This window comes from Salmo salar, chromosome 12 (genome assembly GCF_965601325.2).
Source record: "Salmo salar chromosome 12, fSalSal1, whole genome shotgun sequence".
NCBI classification, from domain to species: Eukaryota; Metazoa; Chordata; class Actinopteri; order Salmoniformes; family Salmonidae; genus Salmo; species Salmo salar.
In genome coordinates, this window is record NC_138302.1 from 11,080,001 (window position 1) to 11,102,500 (window position 22,500).

A 22,500-nucleotide genomic window follows, 5' to 3' on the forward strand; every position below is an offset into this window, starting at 1 on the left:
AACAGCACTAGAGATGAAGATTAGTCCCTAGTAACAGCACTAGAGATGAAGATTAGTCCATAGTAACAGGACCAGATATGAAGATTAGTCCCTATTAACAGCACCAGAGAATAAGATTAGTCCCTAGTAACAGCACCAGAGATGATGATTAGTCCCTAGTAACAGCACTAGAGATGAAGATTAGTCCCTAGTAACAGCACTAGAAATGAAGATTAGTCCCTAGTAACAGCACCAGAGATGAAGATGAGTCCCTAGTAACAGCACTAGAGATGAAGATTAGTCCCTAGTAACAGCACCAGAGAAAGATTAGTCCCTAGTAACAGCACTAGAGATGAAGATTAGTCCCTAGTAACAGCACTAGAGATGAAGATTAGTCCCTAGTAACAGCACTAGAAATGAAGACTAGTCCTTAGTAACAGCACCAGATATGAAGATTAGTCCCTAGTAACAGCACCAGATGTGAAGATTAGTCCCTAGTAACAGCACTAGAGATGAAGATTAGTCACTAGTAACAGCACTAGAGATGAAGAACAGTCCCTAGTAACAGCACTAGAGATGAAGATTGGTCCCTAGAAGCAGCACCTGAGATGATGATTAGTCCCTAGTAACAGCACTAGAGATGAAGATTAGTCCCTAGTAACAGGACCAGATATGAAGATTAGTCCCTAGTAACAGCACTAGAGATGAAGATTAGTCCCTAGTAACAGCACCAGATATGAAGATTAGTCGCTAGTAACAGGACCAGATATGAAGACTAGTCCCTAGTAACAGCACTAGAGATGATGATTAGTCCCTAGTAACAGCACCAGAGATGAGGATTAGTCCCTAGTAACAGCACCAGAGATGAAGATAAGTCCCTACTAACAGCACTAGAGATGAAGATTGGTCCCTAGAAGCAGCACCTGAGATGATGATTAGTCCCTAGTAACAGCACCAGAGACAAAGATTAGTCCCTAGTAACAGCACTAGAGATGAAGATTAGTCCCTAGTAACAGGACCAGATATGAAGATTAGTCCCTATTAACAGCACCAGAGAATAAGATTAGTCCCTAGTAACAGCACCAGAGATGATGATTAGTCCCTAGTAACAGCACTAGAAATGAAGACTAGTCCTTAGTAACAGCACTAGAGATGAAGATTAGTCCCTAGTAACAGCACTAGAGATGAAGATTAGTCCCTAGTAACAGCACTAGAAGTGAAGACTAGTCCTTAGTAACAGCACCAGATATGAAGATTAGTCCCTAGTAACAGCACCAGATGTGAAGATTAGTCCCTAGTAACAGCACCAGAGATGAGGATTTGTCCCTAGTAACAGCACCAGAGATGAAGATTAGTCCCTAGTAACAGCACTAGAGATGAAGATTGGTCCCTAGAAGCAGCACCTGAGATGATGATTAGTCCCTAGTAACAGCACCAGAGACAAAGATTAGTCCCTAGTAACAACAATAGAGATGAAGATTAGTCCCTAGTAACAGGACCAGTTATGAAGACTAGTCCCTAGTAACAGCACCAGAGATGATGATTAGTCCCTAGTAACAGCACTAGAAATGAAGACTAGTCCTTAGTAACAGCACTAGAGATGAAGATTAGTCCCTAGTAACAGCACTAGAGATGAAGATTAGTCCCTAGTAACAGCACCAGAGATGAAGATAAGTCCCTAGTAACAGCACTAGAGATGAAGATTAGTCCCTAGTAACAGCACCAGAGATGAAGATAAGTCCCTAGTAACAGCACCAGATATGAAGATTAGTCCCTAGTAACAGGACCAGATATGAAGACTAGTCCCTAGTAACAGCACTAGAGATGATGATTAGTCCCTAGTAACAGCACCAGAGATGAGGATTAGTCCCTAGTAACAGCACCAGAGATGAAGATAAGTCCCTAGTAACAGCACTAGAGATGAAGATTGGTCCCTAGAAGCAGCACCTGAGATGATGATTAGTCCCTAGTAACAGCACCAGAGACAAAGATTAGTCCCTAGTAACAGCACTAGAGATGAAGATTAGTCCCTAGTAACAGGACCAGATATGAAGATTAGTCCCTAGTAACAGCACCAGAGAATAAGATTAGTCCCTAGTAACAGCACCAGAGATGATGATTAGTCCCTAGTAACAGCACTAGAAATGAAGACTAGTCCTTAGTAACAGCACTAGAGATGAAGATTAGTCCCTAGTAACAGCACTAGAGATGAAGATTAGTCCCTAGTAACAGCACTAGAAGTGAAGACTAGTCCTTAGTAACAGCACCAGATATGAAGATTAGTCCCTAGTAACAGCACCAGATATGAAGATTAGTCCCTAGTAACAGCACTAGAGATGAAGATTAGTCCCTAGTAACAGCACCAGAGATGAAGATTAGTCCCTAGTAACAGCACTAGAGATGAAGATTAGTCCCTAGTAACAGCACTAGAGATGAAGATTAGTCCCTAGTAACAGCACAAGAGACGAAGATTAGTCCCTAGTAACAGCACTAGAGATGAAGACTAGTCCTTAGTAACAGCACCAGAGATGAAGATTAGTCCCTAGTAACAGCACTAGAGATGAAGAACAGTCCCTAGTAACAGCACTAGAAATGAAGATTAGTCCCTAGTAACAGCACTAGAGATGAAGATTAGTCCCTAGTAACAGCACTAGAGATGAAGATTAGTCCCTAGTAACAGCACTAGAGATGAAGATTAGTCCCTAGTAACAGCACCAGAAATGAAGATTAGTCCCTAGTAACAGCACTAGAGATGAAGATTAGTCCCTAGTAACAGCACCAGAGATGAAGATTAGTCCCTAGTAACAGCACTAGAGATGAAGATTAGTCCCTAGTAACAGCACCAGAGATGAAGATTAGTCCCTAGTAACAGCACCAGAAATGAAGATTAGTCCCTAGTAACAGCACCAGAGATGAAGATGAGTCCCTAGTAACAGCACTAGAGATGAAGATTAGTCCCTAGTAACAGCACCAGACATGAAGATTAGTCCCTAGTAACAGCACCAGAGATGAAGATTAGTCCCTAGTAACAGCACTAGAGATGAAGATTAGTCCCTAGTAACAGCACCTAGAAATGAAGATTAGTCCCTAGTAACAGCACCAGATATGAAGATTAGTCCCTAGTAACAGCACCAGATGTGAAGATTAGTCCCTAGTAACAGCACTAGAGATGAAGATTAGTCACTAGTAACAGCACTAGAGACGAAGATTAGTCCCTAGTAACAGCACTAGAGATGAAGATTAGTCCCTAGTAAGCAGCACCTGAGATGAAGATTAGTCCCTAGTAACAGCACTAGAGATGAAGATTAGTCCCTAGTAACAGGACCAGATATGAAGATTAGTCCCTAGTAACAGCACTAGAGATGAAGATTAGTCCCTAGTAACAGCACCAGATATGAAGATTAGTCCCTAGTAACAGGACCAGATATGAAGACTAGTCCCTAGTAACAGCACTAGAGATGATGATTAGTCCCTAGTAACAGCACCAGAGATGAGGATTAGTCCCTAGTAACAGCACCAGAGATGAAGATAAGTCCCTACTAACAGCACTAGAGATGAAGATTGGTCCCTAGAAGCAGCACCTGAGATGATGATTAGTCCCTAGTAACAGCACCAGAGACAAAGATTAGTCCCTAGTAACAGCACTAGAGATGAAGATTAGTCCCTAGTAACAGGACCAGATATGAAGATTAGTCCCTATTAACAGCACCAGAGAATAAGATTAGTCCCTAGTAACAGCACCAGAGATGATGATTAGTCCCTAGTAACAGCACTAGAAATGAAGACTAGTCCTTAGTAACAGCACTAGAGATGAAGATTAGTCCCTAGTAACAGCACTAGAGATGAAGATTAGTCCCTAGTAACAGCACTAGAAGTGAAGACTAGTCCTTAGTAACAGCACCAGATATGAAGATTAGTCCCTAGTAACAGCACCAGATGTGAAGATTAGTCCCTAGTAACAGCACCAGAGATGAGGATTTGTCCCTAGTAACAGCACCAGAGATGAAGATTAGTCCCTAGTAACAGCACTAGAGATGAAGATTGGTCCCTAGAAGCAGCACCTGAGATGATGATTAGTCCCTAGTAACAGCACCAGAGACAAAGATTAGTCCCTAGTAACAGCACTAGAGATGAAGATTAGTCCCTAGTAACAGGACCAGTTATGAAGACTAGTCCCTAGTAACAGCACCAGAGATGATGATTAGTCCCTAGTAACAGCACTAGAAATGAAGACTAGTCCTTAGTAACAGCACTAGAGATGAAGATTAGTCCCTAGTAACAGCACTAGAGATGAAGATTAGTCCCTAGTAACAGCACCAGAGATGAAGATAAGTCCCTAGTAACAGCACTAGAGATGAAGATTAGTCCCTAGTAACAGCACCAGAGATGAAGATAAGTCCCTAGTAACAGCACCAGATATGAAGATTAGTCCCTAGTAACAGGACCAGATATGAAGACTAGTCCCTAGTAACAGCACTAGAGATGATGATTAGTCCCTAGTAACAGCACCAGAGATGAGGATTAGTCCCTAGTAACAGCACCAGAGATGAAGATAAGTCCCTAGTAACAGCACTAGAGATGAAGATTGGTCCCTAGAAGCAGCACCTGAGATGATGATTAGTCCCTAGTAACAGCACCAGAGACAAAGATTAGTCCCTAGTAACAGCACTAGAGATGAAGATTAGTCCCTAGTAACAGGACCAGATATGAAGATTAGTCCCTATTAACAGCACCAGAGAATAAGATTAGTCCCTAGTAACAGCACCAGAGATGATGATTAGTCCCTAGTAACAGCACTAGAAATGAAGACTAGTCCTTAGTAACAGCACTAGAGATGAAGATTAGTCCCTAGTAACAGCACTAGAGATGAAGATTAGTCCCTAGTAACAGCACTAGAAGTGAAGACTAGTCCTTAGTAACACCACCAGATATGAAGATTAGTCCCTAGTAACAGCACCAGATGTGAAGATTAGTCCCTAGTAACAGCACTAGAGATGATGATTAGTCCCTAGTAACAGCACCAGAGATGAGGATTTGTCCCTAGTAACAGCACCAGAGATGAAGATAAGTCCCTAGTAACAGCACTAGAGATGAAGATTGGTCCCTAGAAGCAGCACCTGAGATGATGATTAGTCCCTAGTAACAGCACCAGAGACAAAGATTAGTCCCTAGTAACAGCACTAGAGATGAATATTAGTCCCTAGTAACAGGACCAGATATGAAGACTAGTCCCTAGTAACAGCACCAGAGATGATGATTAGTCCCTAGTAACAGCACTAGAAATGAAGACTAGTCCTTAGTAACAGCACTAGTGATGAAGATTAGTCCCTAGTAACAGCACTAGAGATGAAGATTAGTCCCTAGTAACAGCACTAGAAATGAAGACTAGTCCTTAGTAACAGCACCAGATATGAAGATTAGTCCCTAGTAACAGCACCAGATGTGAAGATTAGTCCCTAGTAACAGCACTAGAGATGAAGATTAGTCCCTAGTAACAGCACTAGAGATGAAGAACAGTCCCTAGTAACAGCACTAGAGATGAAGATTAGTCCCTAGTAACAGCACTAGAGATGAAGATTAGTCCCTAGTAACAGCATCAGAGATGAAGATTAGTCCCTAGTAACAGCACTAGAGATGAAGATTGGTCCTTAGAAGCAGCACCTGAGATGATGATTAGTCCCTAGTAACAGCACTAGAGATGAAGATTAGTCCCTAGTAACAGGACCAGATATGAAGATTAGTCCCTAGTAACAGCACAAGAGACGAAGATTAGTCCCTAGTAACAGCACCAGAGATGAAGATAAGTCCCTAGTAACAGCACTAGAGATGAAGATTAGTCCCTAGTAACAGCACCAGAAATGAAGATAAGTCCCTAGTAACAGCACCAGATATGAAGATTAGTCCCTAGTAACAGGACCAGATATGAAGACTAGTCCCTAGTAACAGCACTAGAGATGATGATTAGTCCCTAGTAACAGCACCAGAGATGAAGATTAGTCCCTAGTAACAGCACCAGAGATGAAGATAAGTCCCTAGTAACAGCACTAGAGATGAAGATTAGTCCCTAGTAACAGCACCAGATATGAAGATTAGTCCCTAGTAACAGGACCAGATATGAAGACTAGTCCCTAGTAACAGCACCAGATGTGAAGATTAGTCCCTAGTAACAGCACTAGAGATGAAGATTGGTCCCTAGAAGCAGCACCTGAGATGATGATTAGCCCCTAGTAACAGCACCAGAGACAAAGATTAGTCCCTAGTAACAGCACTAGAGATGAAGATTAGTCCCTAGTAACAGAACCAGATATGAAGATTAGTCCCTAGTAACAGCACAAGAGACGAAGATTAGTCCCTAGTAACAGCACCAGAGATGAAGATTAGTCCCTAGTAACAGCACTAGAGATGAAGATTAGTCCCTAGTAACAGCACCAGATATGAAGATGAGTCCCTAGTAACAGGACCAGATATGAAGACTAGTCCCTAGTAACAGCACTAGAGATGAAGATTAGTCCCTAGTAACAGCACTAGAGATGAAGATTAGTCCCTAGTAACAGGACCAGATATGAAGACTAGTCCCTAGTAACAGCACTAGAGATGACGATTAGTCCCTAGTAACAGCACCAGAGATGAAGATTAGTCCCTAGTAACAGCACCAGAGATGAAGATAAGTCCCTAGTAACAGCACTAGAGATGAAGATTAGTCCCTAGTAACAGCACCAGATATGAAGATTAGTCCCTAGTAACAGGACCAGATATGAAGACTAGTCCCTAGTAACAGCACTAGAGATTAAGATTAGTCCCTAGTAACAGCACTAGAGATGAAGATTAGTCCCTAGTAACAGCACTAGAGATGAAGATTAGTCCCTAGTAACATCACTAGAGATGAAGATTAGTCCCTAGTAACAGCACCAGATATGAAGATTAGTCCCTAGTAACAGCACCAGATATGAAGATTAGTCCCTAGTAACAGGACCAGATATGAAGACTAGTCCCTAGTAACAGCACTAGAGATGAAGATTAGTCCCTAGTAACAGCACTAGAGATGAAGATTAGTCCCTAGTAACAGCACTAGAGATGAAGATTAGTCCCTAGTAACAGCACTAGAGATGAAGATTAGTCCCTAGTAACAGCATCAGAGATTAAAATGAGTCCCTAGTAACAGCACCAGAGATGAAGATTAGTCCCTAGTAACAGGACCAGATATGAAGATTAGTCCCTAGTAACAGCACCCGAGATGAAGATTAGTCCCTAGTAACAGCACCAGAGATGAAGATTAGTCCCTAGTAACAGCACCAGAGGTGATGATTAGTCCCTAGTAACAGCACCAGAGATGATGATTAGTCCCTAGTAACAGCACCAGAGATGAAGATTAGTCCCTAGTAACAGCACCAGAGATGATGATTAGTCCCTAGTAACAGCACCAGAGATGATGATTAGTCCCTAGTAACAGCACCAGAGATGAAGATTAGTCCCTAGTAACAGCACCAGAGATGAAGATTAGTCCCTAGTAACAGGACCAGAGATGAAGATTAGTCCCTAGTAATAGCACCCGAGATGAAGATTAGTCCCTAGTAACAGCACCAGAGATGAAGATTAGTCCCTAGTAATAGCACCCGAGATGAAGATTAGTCCCTAGTAACAGCACCAGAGATGATGATTAGTCTCCAGAGATGAAGCTTACGATGGGTTTTGGTTGAAAACTCAAGTGTTTTCTTGTTTGAGATGTGGGTTAATGCTCTGTAATGGTACAGCAATTTGTTGTTCTTTGATGTTTTGTATGAAGATACAGTCCCTAGTTAAAGTCTACACACCTCCGGCACGGTCTTCACATTTAACTTCCTTTAAATTACATCTCAAAAGGGAATTCCACTTTTTTCCCGATCACTCAACACAACCTACTCAACATTTATCAAAAGTGAAAAGACACATTTTAGAACATTTTCCAAATCAATACAAAATGAATACATGAAGTCTTGATTGCGTATGTTTTCACAGCCCCAGAGTTAATACTTGGTGGAAGCACCTTTGGCAGCCATTACTGCTGGGACTCATTTAAAATAAAATTCTATCAACTTTGCACAACTCTTAGGGCAACATTTACCCATCGTTTTTGTCAAGATTTCTCAAGATCACTACATTTGTTTGTGTGTCATTGATGGACAGCAATATTGAAACCTTGTTTCTGATTTTCAAGCAAATTTAAGTTAGGGGGAAACATGTATTCCCTTTTAAGATGTCATTTGTTTGTTTTTTCCCCGATTTTGAAGTTTGTCTGACCTACTCTCTCTCCTTTCTCTCCAGTTTCTGACCAACCTATGAACCACCAATGAGGAGGCAGGAGAGTAGACAGGGATCCAATCAGGGATGCAGAAGACCAACCATCAAATGGTGAAATAGCCAATCAGATGGGAGGAAAAGGACAGAGCCACACCCAGCCGTCTCCCTGACGACAGTCCCCAGGACCACAGACAAATGTAGTTCCAGAGGCAGTCCTTGTCATCCCTGACTCTCACACACTGTGGAAAACATAAAAAAAAATCTCAATGGAGGCTCAGATTGATATGTCAATGTGCAAAGTGCATAAATAAAAGGTGCAGAGACTCTGTCCAATGAGATACGTCAAGGTATTTCCCTCTAACTCTTCTCCCTTCCTCCAGACCAATCAAAGGAGGACCATTCTTCCTCTGCACCAATCACAGGAGGACCACCCTTCCTCCAAACCAATCAAAGGAGGACCATCTGCCCCAAAACTTTTGATTGGTGCGAAAAAAAACTCCAGTGAATCTGGATAAGCAAAATATGTAATGGGTCCGCAAGTCAAAAAGATGTTGGGTCCTTCCTACGGACTAACCTGAGAGAAAAACGAGTGCACACTTTTCCTTTTAAAACCTTCCTTTTTTTGTGGGACTAACCTGAGACAAAGACTAGGAAGGGCCAACAATACTCTCTCCTTCCAACCTAACCCTGCCTTTTACTGACGAGTGGACTAACAATACAGTGGAGCGCTAACATGGGTAAAGGCTGTATAGCTCTGGAGATCACAGTGCACAAGGTGCTCGTTGGATAGGTTCAACTAGAAGGAGGAGAAGAAGAATGCTTAATTAATAAATGCCAGATGGAAATTGGACTATAGTAACAATCATCATTCTCTACACTTCTCTTCCCCGCAGTGACGCTAACCTGGATAAATAAACAAATCAATAAACAAAAACAACTATAATCAACAACATGGACGTCATCATCAGAACGCCAACACAACCCCGAGAGGCGGGGTTTAACAACAGAGTGGGCGGGACTTCGGTGGCATTGTCGGCAACCAGTTGGTTTGCCTTCCTCTATGGCTTTGCCCTACTGTCAATCATCCAGTTTCCCACGGTGACGGGCGACTGTTGGCTGATTGAGGGGGAGAAGGGCTTCGTGTGGTTGGCTATCTGCAGCCAGAACCAGCCCCCGTATGAAGCTATCCCTGCCCACATCAACAGGTAAGAACCAGCCCCTGTATGAAGCTATTCCTGCCCACATCAACAGGTAAGAACCAGCCCCCGTATGAAGCTATCCCTGCCCACATCAGCAGGTAAGAACCGGCCCCCGTATGAAGCTATCCCTGCCCACATCAACAGGTATGAACCAGCCCCCGTATGAAGCTATCCCTGCCCACATCAACAGGTATGAATCCGCCCCCGTATGAAGCTATCTCTGCCCACATCAACAGGTAAGAACCAGTCCCCGTATGAAGCTATCCCTGCCCACATCAAAAGGTATGAATCCGCCCCCGTATGAAGCTATCTCTGCCCACATCAACAGGTAAGAACCAGCCCCCGTATGAAGCTATCCCTGCCCACATCAAAAGGTATGAATCCGCCCCCGTATGAAGCTATTCCTGCCCACATCAGCAGGTAAGAACCAGCCCCCATATGAAGCTATCCCTGCCCACATAAGCAGGTAAGAACCAGCCCCCGTATGAAGCTATCCCTGCCCACATCAACAGGTAAGAACCAGCCCCCGTATGAAGCTATCTCTGCCCACATCAGCAGGTAAGAACCAGCCCCCGTATGAAGCTATCCCTGCCCACATCAACAGGTAAGAACCAGCCCCCGTATGAAGCTATCCCTGCCCACATCAACAGGTAAGAACCAGCCCCCGTATGAAGCTATCCCTGCCCACATCAACAGGTAAGAACCAGCCCCCGTATGAAGCTATCTCTGCCCACATCAACAGGTATGAACCAGCCCCCGTATGAAGCTATCCCTGCCCACATCAACAGGTATGAATCCGCCCCCGTATGAAGCTATCTCTGCCCACATCAACAGGTAAGAACCAGCCCCCGTATGAAGCTATCCCTGCCCACATCAAAAGGTATGAATCCGCCCCCGTATGAAGCTATCTCTGCCCACATCAACAGGTAAGAACCAGCCCCCGTATGAAGCTATCCCTGCCCACATCAAAAGGTATGAATCCGCCCCCGTATGAAGCTATTCCTGCCCACATCAGCAGGTAAGAACCAGCCCCCATATGAAGCTATCCCTGCCCACATAAGCAGGTAAGAACCAGCCCCCGTATGAAGCTATCCCTGCCCACATCAACAGGTAAGAACCAGCCCCCGTATGAAGCTATCTCTGCCGACATCAGCAGGTAAGAACCAGCCCCCGTATGAAGCTATCCCTGCCCACATCAACAGGTATGAATCCGCCCCCGTATGAAGCTATCTCTGCCCACATCAACAGGTAAGAACCAGCCCCCGTATGAAGCTATCCCTGCCCACATCAAAAGGTATGAATCCGCCCCCGTATGAAGCTATCTCTGCCCACATCAACAGGTAAGAACCAGCCCCCGTATGAAGCTATCCCTGCCCACATCAAAAGGTATGAATCCGCCCCCGTATGAAGCTATTCCTGCCCACATCAGCAGGTAAGAACCAGCCCCCATATGAAGCTATCCCTGCCCACATAAGCAGGTAAGAACCAGCCCCCGTATGAAGCTATCCCTGCCCACATCAACAGGTAAGAACCAGCCCCCGTATGAAGCTATCCCTGCCCACATCAACAGGTAAGAACCAGCCCCCGTATGAAGCTATCTCTGCCGACATCAGCAGGTAAGAACCAGCCCCCGTATGAAGCTATCTCTGCCCACATCAGCAGGTAAGCGTGGCAGAGTGTAACGGTTGCCTTTAGAGAGAGTGGACCAAAACGCCGCGGAGTTAGTGTTCGTCATATTTAATTGAGAAAATGGACACTATACCATACAAAACAATAAACAGACAACCAGAACAGTCCTGTCACGTTAAACACAGTAACAGAAACAGAAACAATTACCCACAAAACCCCAATGGAAAAACATGCACTTATGTGTGACTCCCAATCAACAGCAACGAACTTCAGCTGTGCCTGATTTGGGAGCCACACACGGCCCAAAACAAAGAACTACAAACACATAGAAACGGAACATAGAACGCCCACCCAATGTAACACCCTGGCCTAACCAAAATAAAGAACAAAAAACCCCTCTCTATGGCCAGGGCGTTACACAGAGATAGGGTTGCAAAATTCCAGAGTCCCGAAGTTTTTAAATCAGTGATTTTATTTGGTTCATTAAACATAATTTGTGTTGTTAATATGTTCTATTATCCCATTTACTGTTCTTGAATTCATTTTCTTATGTTAATTTGATTGAATGCATGTGATTAAATTGCATAAATTGGATTCCCAGATTTCCTGCTTATTCCCAACTGATTCCAGAAATATTCCAACCGGGATTTTTGGATAACCTGGGAAATTTGGGAAAGTTACGGGAATTTTGCAACCCCAGGCAGACGGCATTGTGTGTGTTTTATTTTCCTTTGTTCGTCTATGTTTACTTCTAGTTAGGTTTTACTTGTTGTCATGTGAATGTTTTACTGTAAATTGCCTTTGAAGAAAAGAAAGACCTGTATCAACTTGTTGACCTTCGTCATTTTTTTGTTGTAAAGTGTGTTATTGCACGTTTAAATGCACTTTAAATAAAGTCTGCTTTGAACAGCACTATCGTGGACCTGAGGCTCAACGAGAATAAGATCAAGAGTATCCATTTCTCATCGCTCAGCCGCTTTGGGAACCTGACGTACCTAAACCTCACCAAGAATGAGATCTCGTACGTGGAGGATGGAGCTTTCTCGGCCCAGTTCAACCTACAGGTTGGTCCTGAACATCACAGTGATTCCTGGGGCTCTGGTGAACTATGTAGGGAGAAGTGTGCCATTTGGTACCTTACCTTCAATCACATTACCTTACCATATGTTACCTTACCTTACCTCACGTTACCTTACCTCACGTTACCTTACCTCACGTTACCTTACCTCACGTTACTTTACCTCACGTTACCTTACCTCACGTTACCTTACGTTACCTTACCTCATGTTACCTTACCTCACGTTAACTTACGTTACCTTACCTCATGTTACCTTACCTCACGTTACCTTACATCACGTTACCTTACATCACGTTACCTTACCTCATGTTACCTCACGTTACCACCTTACATCACCTTACCTCACGTTACCTTACGTCACCTCACTTCACATTACCTTACCTCATGTTACCTTACCTTACGTTACCTCACGTTACCTTACCTTACCTCACGTTACCTTACGTTACCTCACGTTACCGCACGTTACGGCACGTTACCTTACCTCACGTTACCTTACCTCATGTTACTATACCTAACCTTACCTTACGTTTCCTTACCTCAAGTTACCTTACCTCACGTTACCTTACCTCACATTACCTTACCGTACTTCACGTTATCTCATGTTACCATACATTACCTCACGTTAACTTACCTCACGTTACCTCACGTTACCTTACCTCACGTTACCTTACATCACCTTACCTCATGTTACCTTACCTCACGCTACCTTACCTCACCTTACCTCACCTTACCTTACATCACCTTACCTCACGTTACCTTACCTCACGCTACCTTACCTCACGTTACCTTACCGTACCTCACGTTACCGTACGTTACTTCATGTTAACTTACCTCACGTTACCTCACGTTACCTTACCTCATGTTACCTTACCTCACGTTACCTTACCTCACGTTACCTTACGTTACCTTACCTCATGTTACCTTACCTCACGCTACCTTACCTCACGTTACCTTACCTTACGTTACCTCACGTTACCTTACATTACCTTATGTTACCTCACATTACCTTACCTCACGTTACCTCATGTTACCTTACCTTACATCACCTTACCTCACGTTACCTCATGTTACCTTATATCACCTTACCTCACGCTACCTTACCTCATGTTACCTCACCTTATCTTACCTCACGTTACCTTACGTTACCTTACCTCATGTTACCTCACGTTACCTTACCTTATGTTACCTTACCTCACGTTACCTTACCTCACGTTACCTCACGTTACCTTACCTTACATCACCTTACCTCACGTTACCTCATGTTACCTTATATCACCTTACCTCACGCTACCTTACCTCACGTTACCTCACCTTATCTTACCTCACGTTACCTTACGTTACCTTACCTCATGTTACCTTACCTCACGTTACCTTACCTTATGTTACCTTACCTCACGTTACCTTACCTTACATCACCTTACCTCATGTTACCTTACCTCACACTACCTTACCTCACCTTACCTCACGTTACCTCACGTTACCATACCTTACATCACATTACCTCACTTTACCTCACATTACCTTACATCACCTTACCTCACGCTACCTTACCTCACGTTATCTCACGTTACCTTACCTCACGTTACCTTACATCACCTTACCTCACGTTACCTTACTTCACGTTACCTTACGTTACCTTACCTCATGTTACCTTACCTCACGCTACCTTACCTCACCTCACCTCACGTCACCTCACGTTACCTCATGTTACCTCACGTTATCTTACCTCACGTTACCTTATGTTACCTTACCTCATGTTACCTTACCTCACGTTACCTTACCTTATGTTACCTTACCTCACGTTACCTTACCTTACATCACCTTACCTCATGTTACCTTACCTCACGCTACCTTACCTCACCTTACCTCACGTTACCTCACATTACCTTACATCACCTTACCTCACGCTACCTTACCTCACGTTACCTCACGTTACCTTACCTCACGTTACCTTACATCACCTTACCTCACGTTACCTTACCTCACGTTACCTTATGTTACCTTACCTTATGTTACCTTACCTCACGCTACCTTACCTCACCTCACCTCACGTTACCTCACATTACCTCAAGATTACCTTACATTACCTCACCTTACCTCACGTTACCTCACGGTACCTCACCTCACGTTACCTTACCTCACATTACCTTACCTCATGTTACCGTTACCTTACCTCACGTTACCTTACCTTACGTTACCTTACCTCATGTTACCTTACCTCACCTCACGTTACCTTACCTCACCTTACCTTACTTTACCTTACGTTACCGTACGTTACCTTACTGCAAGTTACCCCACATTACCTTATGTTACCTTACCTTACGTAACCTTATGTTACCTTACCTTACGAAACCTTAAGTTACCTTACATTACCGTACGTTACCTTATCTCACGTTACCTTCTCACGTTACCTTATCTTACCGTGCGTTATGTTACCTTACCTCACGTTACCTTAAGTTACCCTACCTTATGTTAGCTTATCTTACCATTTCTTACCTTACCCTTTCTTACCTTACCCTACCTTACCCTTTCTTACCTTATCTTAGCCTTTCTTTCCTTATCTTACCCTTCTTACTTTACCTTACATTTTACACCTTACCTTACCCTTTATTGCCTTACCAACCCTTACCCTTTCTTACCTTACCTTACCCTTTCCTACCTTACCTTACCCTTTATTACCTTACCAAACCTTACCTTTTCTAACCTTACCTTACCCTTTCCTACCTTACATTACCCTTTTTTACCTTACCTTTCCATGTCTTACCTCACCTTACTCTTTCTTGCTCCACCTTACCTTTCCTACCCTACCTTACCCTTTCTTACCTTACCCTTTCTTACCTTACCCCACTTACCTTACCTTTACTCTTTCTTACCCACCTTACCTTACCCTTTCTTGCATTACCGTACCCTTTACATACTTTACCTTACCCTTTCATACCTACTTTACCTTACCCCTTTACCTTACCCTTTTTTACCCTACCTTACCCTTTCTTACCTTACCATACCCTTTCTTACCTTACTGGTTCTTACCTTACCCTTTCTTACCTTACCATACCCTTTCTTACCTTACTGGTTCTTACCTTACCCTACCTCACCTTACCTTGCCCTTCTTACCTTACCGTTTCTTACCATACCTTACATTTTCTTACCTTAACCTTTCTTACTTTACCATACCCTTTCTTACCTGACTCATTCTTACCTTACCCTTTCGGACCTTACCTTACCCTTTCCTACCCTACCTTACCCTTTCTACCTTACCCTTACTTACCTTTCTTACCCTACCTTGACATCCCCTTTCTTACCTTACCCTTTCTTACTTTACTTATTCTTACCTTACCCTTTCTTACCTTACGCTTTCCTAATCCTGTCTTACCTTACCCTTTCTTAGCTTACCCTTTCCTACCTTACCTTAATATTTCCTGCCTTCCCCTTTCCTACCTTACCTTACCCTTTCTTAGCTTACTTAACGTTTCCTTACTTCATATTACCTTACCTCGCCTTACCTCACGTTACCTCACGTTACCCTACCTTACATTACCTTACGTTACCTCACGTTACCTTACCTTACCACATGTTACCTCACGTTACCTCACGTAAGGACACCTCATGTTACCTCCTATCTTACCTTAATATTTCCTACCTTCATTTCTTACCTTACCTTACCCTTTCTTAGCTTACCCTTTCCTACCTTACCTTAATCTTTCCTACCTTCCCCTTTCTTACCTTCTCCTTTCCTACCTTCCCCTTTCTTACCTACCTTACCTTACCTTACCTTACCTTTCTTACCTTACCTTACCCTTTCTTACTTTTCCTTACCTTCCTACCTTACCTTATCCTTTCTTACCTTACCTTACCCTTTCTTAGCTTACCCTTTCCTACCATACCTTAATCTTTCCTACCTTCCACTTTCTTAACTACCTTACCTTACCCTTTCTTACTTAAACTTACCTTCCATGTCTCACCCCACCTTACCCTTTCTTACCTTACCCTTTCTTACTTTACCTTACTTTCCTACCTTACATTACCCTTTCTTACCTTACCTCACCCACCTTACCCTTTCTTACTTTACCTTACTTTCCTACCTTACATTACCATTTCTTACCTTACCCTTTCTTAACTTACCCTGTCTTACCTCAACTTACCCTTTCATACCATACTCTACCTAACCATTTCTTACCTTACCCTTTCTTATTTATCTTACCCTTTTTTAACTTACTCATTCTTAACATACCCTTTCTTACCTTACCCTACCATACCCTTTCTTACTTTACCCTTTCTTACCCTACTTCACCTTACCTTTTCTTACCTTACCCTTTCTTAACTTACCTTTTCCTACCTTACCCTCTCTTACCTTACCTTATCTTTCTTACCAGGTGCTGCAGTTGGGGTTTAACCGTCTGAGGAACCTAACAGAGGGAATCCTCAGAGGGCTGGGGAAGCTGCAGTACCTCTACCTACAGGCCAACCTGATCGAGGCAGTCACCCCCAACACCTTTGAGGAGTGTCCTAACATAGAGAACATTGACCTCTCCATGAACAGGATTCAGGTGCTGGACGGAGGCTTGTTTACGGGGCTCAGTAGTTTAACCACGTGTGAACTCTACACCAACCCATTCAACTGCTCCTGTGAGCTGTTGGGGTTTCTACGCTGGTTGGCAGTCTTCCCCAACAGGTAAAAAACACAAGTTGAAGCAAAATTGGATATTCAATCTATTTTCAATGACTTGTCAATACACTGAAAAGTATAAGCTATTTCTTTCAAAAGTGTTTCCCATTGTTTTTCAATGTAAATTAAAATGACTTCCTACATTGACTGCCTTGAACTGGATTTGACCCAAACACTGGTAATCGCCGTGTGTTCCCGACCAGGACCAACGAGAGGATGGTGTGTGATACTCCGGCCGGGTTTTCAGGCTACAGCCTCCTCAGTCAGAACCCCAGGATGCCTGCGAACCGCAACGCTCTGCACATGCTCAATATGGTGTGTAGACTAATACATATCATTATTATTATCATTTTTCAAAATCCACCCTAAAATAAACGATCTTTTGGGATTTGTTTCATTAGTCCATTGCTGACATAGTCCCAAAATGATTTGCTTGTCACTAATCAGGTTTTCAAAATATGTACATTTTCAAAATACAGAAATACATCTGGTATGATGCATGATAGAGTGTTGAGACAGTGTAGGCCATCATAGTAGGTTGTCATAGTAACAGTATATCGTTCATAGCAGTTAGAATACATAACATCATGTTATATTTTATGTTCAATGAGCTATACAAATGAATTATTGTTATTATTATTGTTATTGTTCTGATTTGATGATTACTTTTATAAAATATTTGTATGATTATTGTTATGGTTATATTTAGGATGATGATGATGATTGTTATTGTTATTATAGGTGTGTACCGACGACGGTAGCAACTCTTTGCCGAGCATCATTGTTCAGTCTGATTTTACGACCCTCCCACCGTACTCTCCCTGCGGATTGGACGACTGCCCTTCTGGAATGTCCCCAGAGGACCCAATCAGCATCAGCCCCAGCTACCTTGATGTGAACAACAAGCCTAGTATGAAGGTGAAACAGGTGAGCCCCAGGTGGAGCTGTCCCGACGGGCTCTAAGGGTTGTGTTTGTGTGCGTGTTACAGAGTTCAGAATATGTCTTAAGCCAATCCACAGCTACTTTGAAATGTTCCGGATGGAGCCATTCAATCGGTACCTTTTGGGTCTCGACCCGTTGGAACGTTGTCCAAGAGATGGATCACGTGTGTTGGTTAGAGTCCAGTCTGGGCCAGTCAGACAGTAGAGGATACTAAGCTTTAAGTTGATGTGGATGTCACGTGAAGCTGTTCCTACGGGCTCTTAGGGTTGTGTGTGTGTGTGTGTGTGTGTGTGTGTGTGTGTGTGTGTGTGTGTGTGTGTGTGTGTGTGTGTGTGTGTGTGTGTGTGTGTGTGTGTGTGTGTGTGTGTGTGTGTGTGTGTGTGTGTGTGTGGGTGTGGTGTGGTGTGGTGTGCGTGTGTGTGTGCATGCCTGTGTACGTGCGCACGTGCATGATGTCACGTGAAGCTGTTTCTATGGGTTACAAGGGTTGTCGTAGGTATTTGTGTTGATGTTTCTTCTCTGATGGACAGACGTACATAATGCTATGGGACGATATGACTAATGAGGAACTTTGATCATTTGGACAGATCACGATTTGCAGGTGTTCACATCTTTCTAATTTCAGATGAGGAGGAGACATTTGAGGTTGAGCTACTGCCCTGCTTTCACTCCTTCTAACAGGTCTACCCCCAGAACTACGCAACATTTTAGTTCTCTCTCTCTCTCTCTCTTCTTCTCTCTCTCTCTACTCACTCTCTCATCTCTCCCTACTCTCTCTCTCTCATCTCTCCCTACTCTCTCTCATCTCTCCCTACTCTCTCTCTCCCTACTCTCTCTCTCTCTCTCTCTTGTTCTCTCTCTCCCTACTCCCTCTCTCTCCTCTCTCTCTCTCCCTACTCTCTCTCTCCCTACTCCCTCTCTCTCCTCTCTCTCTCCCTACTCTCTCTCTCATCTCTCTCATCTCTCCCTACTCTCTCTCTCCCTACTCCCTCTCTCTCCTCTCTCTCTCCCTACTCTCTCTCTCATCTCTCTCATCTCTCCCTACTCTCTCTCTCCCTACTCCCTCTCTCATCTCTCTCTCATCTCTCTCTACTCCCTCTCTCTCCTCTCTCTCTCTCCCTACTCTCTCTCATCTCTCTCATCTCTCCCTACTCTCTCTCTCCCTACTCCCTCTCTCTCCTCTCTCTCTCCCTACTCTCTCTCTCATCTCTCTCATCTCTCCCTACTCTCTCTCTCCCTACTCCCTCTCTCTCCTCTCTCTCTCCCTACTCTCTCTCTCATCTCTCTCATCTCTCCCTACTCTCTCTCTCCCTACTCCCTCTCTCATCTCTCTCTCATCTCTCTCTACTCCCTCTCTCTCTCTCTCCCTACCCTCTCTCCCTACTCTCTCTCTCTAGATCTCCCACACCTCAGCAGTGATCATGGTCCAGATCCCTCACCCTACTCTCTCTCTCCCTACTCCCTCTCTCATCTCTCTCTCATCTCTCTCTACTCCCTCTCTCTCCTCTCTCTCTCTCCCTACTCTCTCTCATCTCTCTCATCTCTCCCTACTCTCTCTCTCCCTACCCTCTCTCCCTACTCTCTCTCTCTAGATCTCCCACACCTCAGCAGTGATCATGGTCCAGATCCCTCACCCTACTCTCTCTCTCTCTAGATCTCCCACACCTCAGCAGTGATCATGGTCCAGATCCCTCACCCTACTCTCTCTCTCTCTAGATCTCCCACACCTCAGCAGTGATCATGGTCCAGATCCCTCACCCTACTCTCTCTCTCTCTAGATCTCCCACACCTCAGCAGTGATCATGGTCCAGATCCCTCACCCTACTCTCTCTCTCTCTAGATCTCCCACACCCCAGCAGTGATCATGGTCCAGATCCCTCACCCTACTCTCTCTCTCTCTAGAGCTCCCACACCCCAGCAGTGATCATGGTCCAGATCCCTCACCCTACTCTCTCTCTCTCTAGATCTCCCACACCTCAGCAGTGATCATGGTCCAGATCCCTCACCCTACTCTCTCTCTCTCTAGATCTCCCACACCTCAGCAGTGATCATGGTCCAGATCCCTCACCCTACTCTCTCTCTCTCTAGATCTCCCACACCCCGGCAGTGATCATGGTCCAGATCCCTCACCCTACTCTCTCTCTCTCTAGATCTCCCACACCTCAGCAGTGATCATGGTCCAGATCCCTCACCCTACTCTCTCTCTCTCTAGATCTCCCACACCCCAGCAGTGATCATGGTCCAGATCCCTCACCCTACTCTCTCTCTCTCTAGATCTCCCACACCCCGGCAGTGATCATGGTCCAGATCCCTCACCCTACTCTCTCTCTCTCTAGATCTCCCACACCTCAGCAGTGATCATGGTCCAGATCCCTCACCCTACTCTCTCTCTCTCTAGATCTCCCACACCTCAGCAGTGATCATGGTCCAGATCCCTCACCCTACTCTCTCTCTCTCTAGATCTCCCACACCTCAGCAGTGATCATGGTCCAGATCCCTCATCCCTTCAGTAAGATGTACATCCTGGTCCTCTACAACAACAGCTTCTTCACTGATATACAGAACCTGAAGAACCACAAGGAAGAGATTGAACTGAACAACCTGAAAGCCCACACCGGTAGGACATATGTTCAATCATCCCTACCAAACATGCGCGTGTGTGTGTGTGTGTGTGTGTGTGTGTGTGTGTGAGAGAGAGAGAGAGAAAAGAGACAATGTATGCATACTAAATGGAACCATATAGTATCCTATGCAGTTATATATCAATATAATGTCATGTAAGTTACTCTCTTTCTCTCCCCCTACCCCCTCTCGCTCACTTCTACCTCCCTCCCTACTTTCTCCGTCCCTCCCTCTCTCTCTCTCTCTCTCCCTTCCCCCCCTCCCTCCCTCTCTCTCTCCCTCCCCTTTTCCCTCCCTCCCTCTCTCTCTTGCCGTCCCTCCCTCTCTCCCTACCTTCTCCGTCTCTCCCTCTCTCTCTCTCTCTCTCTCTCTCTCTCTCCCTTTCCCCTCACTCCCTCTCTCTCTCCATCCCTCCCTCCCTCCCTACCTTCTCCGTCCCTCCCTCTCTCTCCCTTCCCCCTCCCTCCCTCTCTCTCTTCGTCCCTCCCTCTCTCCCTACCTTCTCCCTCCCTCTCTCTCCCTTCCCCCTCCCTCCCTCTCTCTCTCCGTCCCTCCCTTTCTCTCTCCCTTCCCCCTCCCTCCCTCTCTCTCTCCCTCCCCTTCTCCCTCCCTCCCTCTCTCTCTCTGTCTCTCTCACCCCTTCTCCCTCCCTCTCTCTCCCTCACCCCTCCCTCTCTCTCCCTCCCCTTCTCCCCCCTCTCTCTCTCTCTCTCTCTCTCTCAGACTACACCTACTGCGTCGTGTCCATACGACACCAGCTTCGTTATAACCACACCTGTCTGTCCATCTCCACCGGAAGGAAGGCAGGTCTGGAGAGGACCTCCAACGACTCCTCTGCTACCCACTACATCATGACTATACTGGGCAGTCTCTTCAGCATGGTCCTCATACTAGGGTTAGTCTTCCACAGACAATGAAAAAAGAATCAGCACTTACTTCATTACAATTCCAATGCAGTCTGTTGTTTAGTCACGGTATTATGGAGAGTTCAGAGGCAAACACAATGATTTAAATGCGAAAAAAATTGGAACGAGAAAATTATTAATGATCAAATTTTCCCATCTCGAAAATGGTTTCATAAAATATTCTTCTTCTAGTTTTGTGTTCCACTGCCTGAGGAAGAAGAGGCAGCGAGACGAGAAGAACAAGAAGATTGGAAAGATACAGAAGAGCCTGATGGAGCTGAAATACGGAGCTGACCTGGAGGGTGGTGGAGGAACAGGAGGAGGGGGGTCCATCTCTCAGCTATCCCAGAAACAGATGCTCTCGGCTGGGGAGAGTCTCACGCGGATGCCCTACCTTCCCCAGGGTGGAACCTGTGAGATGGACCAGTACGATCTACAGGAGATCATTGATACTCCAAAGGCAGCGAAAGGGAACTATATCGAAGTGCGAGGAACTGTGGGCGACCTGCCGGATCGGAGGGAGAGAGAGCGGGAACGAGAGCGGGAGAGAGAGAGGGATAGAGAGAGGGAATGTAGTCTCTCTCCACAAGACAACCCTCAGGTAACCTGTTCATTTGACGCTGTACTGTGGTTACACTGTGGCTGCACTGTGGCTGCACTGTGGCTGCACTGTGGCTGTACTGTGGCTGCACTGTGGCTGTACTATGGCTGAACTGTGGCTACACTGTGGCTGTACTGTGGCTGCACTGTGGCTGTACTGTGGCTGTACTGTGACTGAACTGTGGCTGAACTGTGGCTGAACTGTGGCTGTACTGTGGCTGCACTGTGGCTGCACTGTGGCTGAACTGTGGCTACACTGTGGCTGTACTGTGGCTGAACTGTGGCTGCACTCCAACCTAGTGTGTGTATTGGAGGAGGATACAGCAGAATCCCATCTCCTGAGGATTAATAAAGTATTCTTCTTCATCATCTTTGTCCTCCTCCTCCTCCTCAGGGTTCAGTAGCAGAGATCTCCACCATCGCCTCAGAGGTGGACAAGGTGAACCAGATCATCAACAACTGTATTGATGTCCTCAAGTCTGAGTCTACGTCGTTCCAGGGCGTTAAGTCAGGCTCTGTGTCGACCGCTGAACCCCAACTAGAGCTGATCTCAGACCAGCCACAGAGACAGTCAGAGTTCCTGTCACCGCAGTATAAAGGTA

General features: G+C 44.9%; 1 protein-coding gene across 1 annotated transcript in view; it reads left to right on the plus strand.

Moving 5' to 3' along the window:
• The window catches only part of LOC106595844 (protein ELFN1), a 174,290-nt gene that overhangs the window by 146,237 nt on the left and 5,553 nt on the right, over positions 1–22,500 (plus strand). Inside the window, exons 3-11 of the mRNA XM_082958404.1 lie at positions 8,281–9,461; positions 11,995–12,148; positions 16,536–16,834; positions 17,032–17,143; positions 17,570–17,755; positions 20,232–20,388; positions 21,117–21,288; positions 21,491–21,899; positions 22,293–22,497. Of these exons, the coding sequence (XP_082814530.1) occupies positions 9,208–9,461; positions 11,995–12,148; positions 16,536–16,834; positions 17,032–17,143; positions 17,570–17,755; positions 20,232–20,388; positions 21,117–21,288; positions 21,491–21,899; positions 22,293–22,497 (1,948 nt within the window). The 5' untranslated portion in view covers positions 8,281–9,207. The remainder of the gene's footprint in view (positions 1–8,280; positions 9,462–11,994; positions 12,149–16,535; positions 16,835–17,031; positions 17,144–17,569; positions 17,756–20,231; positions 20,389–21,116; positions 21,289–21,490; positions 21,900–22,292; positions 22,498–22,500) is intronic.